Below are 5295 nucleotides of genomic sequence, written 5' to 3'. Positions count from 1 at the left end.
GATCTGTAACTTCGCCCGCCGTCTGCGGCTCTCCCTGTACTATTTGATCGCTAGATTGATCGATCTGTGAGAAGTCCTCCCCGGACCTCTCGCGAATTGTGTGTGTGCAAAGCGAGAGGCCCGGAGAGAGGGGCAGACAGACTCCGATTCATCACCATGGGTGTCTTGTATTACAAATATAAGAGTGCAAAGGAAACTTACCCTGTGACGTTGCCCTACTCGTTTATATCTGTGCCTGATCTCAAGCAGCTCATCTTGTCGAGTAACCGGCACGGCACCGGCCGTAGCCGCGGCCGCGGCCCCCGCGAGGATATCGCCCTCTCCAACGCCCAGACCGGCGAAGGTTCGTAGCGGATTTATTTAGGCCATGGTTGTTAAATCTGTACAGCAGTTGTGAATTTCTTGGAATTCGGGTGTAGCTTTGCCTTGCCCACGTAAATTATTTGATCTGATGGATTCACGCTGTACACGAGTTAGGTCTTGGTATCTGTAAATCCTGTATCAGGAGAAGTGCTGCTAGCTTTATTGCCAGTATCAATTAAGCTTAGTGCCTGCTGGTCCCTCATTGGTGGATATTTTTTACTGTTGTTGTAGCCTTTTAGGTCAAAATTCTTATTTGATAGGCATATCACCTAATTTACAATGAATTGCGAGCGAAAATACCAGGATAAGTGATATGTGAGTCCATCAGCAATTGCTCTAACCAATTTAGTTACGTACCTGGACGCCCTGCAAGATGCACATAACGCTAGTGAAATCTACAGATGCATCCTTCTGTTTGAGGATTCCTGTCTGCTTATCATATAGTGTAGTGCGGGGTTTAAGTGCACAACTGAACTTTTAGCTTCGGACAAAGCAATGATGGATATTTCGTGTTGCTCTGGACGAAGCCTATACATTTTTGTTGCATTCCATGCTTTATCAATCAATGGTTTTATCTTCTTTGTGTTGTACTGTTTATTTTCATATATTAATGGTCAATTATGTTATGGATGTGTTCGCATAATGGTTGTGCGAATTGTTCAGCCCTCGAGCATGGTGGTCAATATTAATCTGTATCCTGCTGTATGTTTTATTATGTACTATGACTGTAATGGAGGTCACTTCATGATGTACTAGGACATATTATTGTTGTGCTCGGAGAGATGCTATACTTGTTCTTTAGCATGTCCTTGTGATATGCTTCTATAGCAATAGAGATCCCCTATACTATGGATAGTTCAATTCGCAAATCGTGATTGCGATTAATCCTCTTCTATTTCCCATCCTGCACATCTCAGTAGCTCGCAGTTTCCCAGTTCTCTCAACGTAAATTAACCTGTCATTTTGATTCTTGTGCTGTTATTTGAAGATCTTAGTTTCAATTTAAACATGCTAGTTTTATTGCATATTTTGGTTATACTGGAGAAGATTTTATTTCACACTTAAAAGCTAGAATGGTAATGTTTTAGTGAAATGCTCTGACATATTGTTTTGTGTTCTTATTTGAATGCAGAATATGCAGAGGATGCAATGATACCACAGAACGTAACTGTGCTTGTCCGCCGAACTGCCGGGCAAGAGTCGGAGAATATCGTCGTGGTCTCCTCGTAAGTCACTGTATCCTTGTCTGTACAGAGAAGTCGGGGGGGGGGGGGGGTTTTTTGTGGGAAAATTTTGTTGTAGAGTAGGGGGGGGGGGGGGGGGATGATTCTTAGTAGGAAATTTAAGGGATTGAACTGAGATTGCATGTGAAATTTAAGGAGTTGTTTTTTTTGCATATGCTAATATTGTACCACTAATTGCAGGCGGAAAGTAATAGAAGATGGTTCTATAGCTTCAAACAGATCAGTGGTTACTGAATCAGTCTCAAAATCTTGTTCCTCCGCAGAAGTGAAAGATGAAGATGCTGCAATCGCAGCTGTGATTGATGCGGCTGAGCTTAAATGGTTAGAATACAACATTTCCTTCTTGCATAAGTCAGCAGCTAGATTTTTTGGTACCTTTTCTAATGATCATACTCAATGGCGCATGCAGGGAAGAGCAGTCATTTAAGAGAGGACAAGCTCCTGGAAGGTTTACATCAGGACGCCATAATGGTAATGCAGAAATTCCCTGTCTTCAGTGTCATGTTCTTTTGAGTTATGATGCTAGCAGATAATCTGAAAAGATTCTCTTAAAGATCAAAGCCATTGTTAGGATGAAAAAGAGCGTGTAGGTGTTCAAGCTTTGTAGAGATCAGATTTATTTTCTTTTTGGTACGGTAGACCATGTTTCACTTGGATATTTTTTGGCAGTAACTAGACAATTGTTTCCAGCCAGTTAGACAGCTTTGAACTCTAGCAGATTTTTATACAAATTTTGACAGATTCATGTTGTTTTGTGAATATGTGAACTATACCACTGCACAATATGCTTGCGTTGTTCTGTGAATGTGTTCAGAATACTATTTAACATGTGCACTGTTTGTCAAATCTTTCAAATTGAAGGCCATGGATCATCAGAGAGGGAGGCACCTCCACCCGGCTATGTGTGCCGCAGCTGCGGGGTTGCAGGCCATTTCATTCAACATTGCCCACAGGAAAACCAGACGCCTCCACCTGGCTATACCTGCTACAGATGCCGGATTCCAGGGCATTTTATTCAGCATTGCCCAACCATTGGCGATTCCAAATTTGACAACTACAAAATGTCTCGTCCAGTTGCCCCGGTCGTATCTCCAAATCCGGCTGATGACATTCTATCTGCACTTGCCCCAGCTGCATCTGCGAGTGTAGTTGATGACTTGCCAGCAGAACTCCACTGCCAACTATGTAATAAGGTGATGGCAGATGCGGTGTTAACAAGCAAGTGCTGCTTTGTCAGTTTCTGTGATAAATGTAAGCGGTTCTCTTATATTCAGTCTGTATCTTTAGATGTCTTGCTCTGTGGTGAACCAGAGTTCAGATATTCGGAGTGTGCTTATGCTCCAACTTTTTTAGTTCTTCGCAGTAGTTTGTACCATCATTTTTGTGAGTTTATGCTGCTTGAAATTGAACGAGGAATAACCATCTGTTTCCCCCTCCAGGTATTCGAGATTACATTATTACACAATCGAAGTGCATTTGTGGAGTCAAGGTCCTTGCAGATTCCCTCATCCCCAACCCCACAGTTAGGAGCACAATCAGCAATTTGTTAGGTACAAGGACTTGCAGCACTGCCAGCGGTACAGGGAAGCACAGAAGTTCTTCAGGAAGCAACCCTGATCCCAAATCACAGAGCCACACCACCTCGGCTGCTTTGGAAAGGGACACAAAGCAATGTATGGACAACCAGCTATCAGCAGCTTCTCCCGACGCCCGCCTCCAGGTCGCCACAGAAGGTGATCAAGTCGACCGCCCTCAGAAGAATTCTGATCTGAAGAGCAACACTGAAGGCTCTGCAGGGCGTTCAGTAGAGAAAGCCGTACCTGGTGCTGACCTCCCCAAACTGAAGGATGTGAGCGAATCAACTTTGAAGAACGGTACTATTTCAGGGAGCTTGGAACCAAAAGTTGCTAGGCCTGATCAGTTGAAAAAGAAGCGGAAGAAGGCAGACTCATCTAAGGCTGTTCATCCAAACAATGCTGACTATGGTTACAACGTTCCATTTGACCCTGCATATTGTAACCCTTTCAATGGTGCATATCCCATGGGTCCATTTGGTGTACCTGATCCATACATGTACGGCTCAATGGGCATGCCCTATGGTGGTTTCCCGATGGGTCCATTTGGTATGAATCCCTACGGCAATATTCCGCCGCAGGCTCTTGCCATGCAAGGCTATCCGCCAAACTATCAAAGGTGTGTGTATTATCAAGTTGCAAACCTTGTTTCTTCATTTCTACCTATAGAAATGAACATAGACATAGACATAGACATAACTTGGTCAGTGGAACGATTTAGTTAAGCCCAGCTGTAGTCAATAGTCATTGTATCTTCTTCTGTCCATTTGAGTTTGAATATTAAACGTATTTCATTTATTTCCTTTTAGCTGGGAAAACCAGGCCGCGCTACACCGTGATGCCGAAGCTGCTGCACGCTCAAGGCAGGTCTCCCAGGGGAACGCTGAAGCTGCTGCACGTTCAAGGCAGACCGAGAGGCCAAATGGCTCCGGTGCTTGGCCCAGGCCATCAGATCGCAACCAGCGCATGGGCTCTCCTCAAGGCAGAGAGTTGAGGGACAGGCCCCAGTCAAGACCTGAACCATCAGAGCGCAACCAGCGCTTGGGTTCTCCTCGCGGCAGAGAGTCCAGAGACAGGTCCCGGTCTAGATCTAAACCATCAGAGCGCAGCCAGCGCTCGGTTTCTCCTCGCCGCAGAGAGTCGAGGGACAGGTCCTGGTCAAGACCGGCAAGGAGTAGTAGGGACCATGGGCGTTCCGACAGAGGTTCCAGTGACTACCACGAGGATCACCATGACAGGAAGAGAATGCGTGTCTCTTCTACCGTTGATGGTGATACAGAGAGCAGCCAGAGGTCCAGACACAGTTCTAGGAGCAGCCTCAGGCGCGACGACGCAAGCGACGATGAGCAGAATTTCAAGAGGAAGTGGGGACGATGAGCAGAATTTCAAGAGGAAGTGGGGACGATGATCACCGGTCGCCATGGATGGATGCAAGGTTCTGAATAAAGATGGAGGACTTGTTGCAGCATTGCTGATGTCCAATGCTTTGCTGATGAGACTTGTTTTACTAGTGATTGTATATGTCTCGGAAAGCAGAGGATAATTCCTCTTGCAGAATGTTAAACCATTATCATACCAGAGATTTGTAATATATATCTGAGAGTTCCCAGATCTCTTCCTCTGTAATGGAATGTTATTACCAAGATAAATGAAATTATCATCAGCTACATATCGAGTTGTTATATGCATTTCGGAAATGTGTGTCTTCCTATTTTATTTTTTGTATTTGAACCTTCTCATATGACCTAATAAATGAGTTGTTTTCCTATACATTGACTAGATTGCACATAAACCCAACTTATTTTTTAACTATTGCAAGGTGATCACATGTTATCTGTTATCTTTTACAAGAGTATCAACAATCTCTATGGGTGGATCTCCACCCATCCCATACACACCTTACTTCTAGCTAGTTTGTAAATCATGAGCAGTACAATTAGTCTATTTAGGAGCATATGTTCAAATATAATATGCGGAAAATCACACGCAAGGTGATATATATCATCAAAAACTGCCGCCGATAGACCGAAAGAACGACCTCCATTCTTCATTGTCTCTATTACCTCGATGCTGTCGGAGTTCACCTCTATGCACACAACCATATATCCTCACTA

General features: G+C 44.2%; 1 protein-coding gene across 1 annotated transcript; it reads left to right on the top strand.

Annotated features, from left to right (window-relative positions):
• On the top strand, positions 1-4850 carry LOC125529544 (E3 ubiquitin ligase PQT3-like; the record flags this gene model as incomplete). Its single annotated transcript, XM_048693952.1, is given in 7 exon segments — positions 1-343; positions 1496-1589; positions 1788-1928; positions 2017-2078; positions 2469-2858; positions 3047-3800; positions 3991-4850. Coding segments are annotated over 7 exon segments (2196 nt in total). The 3' UTR covers positions 4559-4850.
• Between the last annotated feature and the right edge of the window lie 445 nt (positions 4851-5295).

The sequence above is a fragment of the Triticum urartu genome, unplaced genomic scaffold (genome assembly GCF_003073215.2).
Source record: "Triticum urartu cultivar G1812 unplaced genomic scaffold, Tu2.1 TuUngrouped_contig_5680, whole genome shotgun sequence".
Lineage (NCBI taxonomy): Eukaryota > Viridiplantae > Streptophyta > Magnoliopsida > Poales > Poaceae > Triticum > Triticum urartu.
The sequence above is the reverse complement of the archived record's forward strand: the minus strand, read 5'-3'. Positions and strand labels throughout refer to the sequence as shown.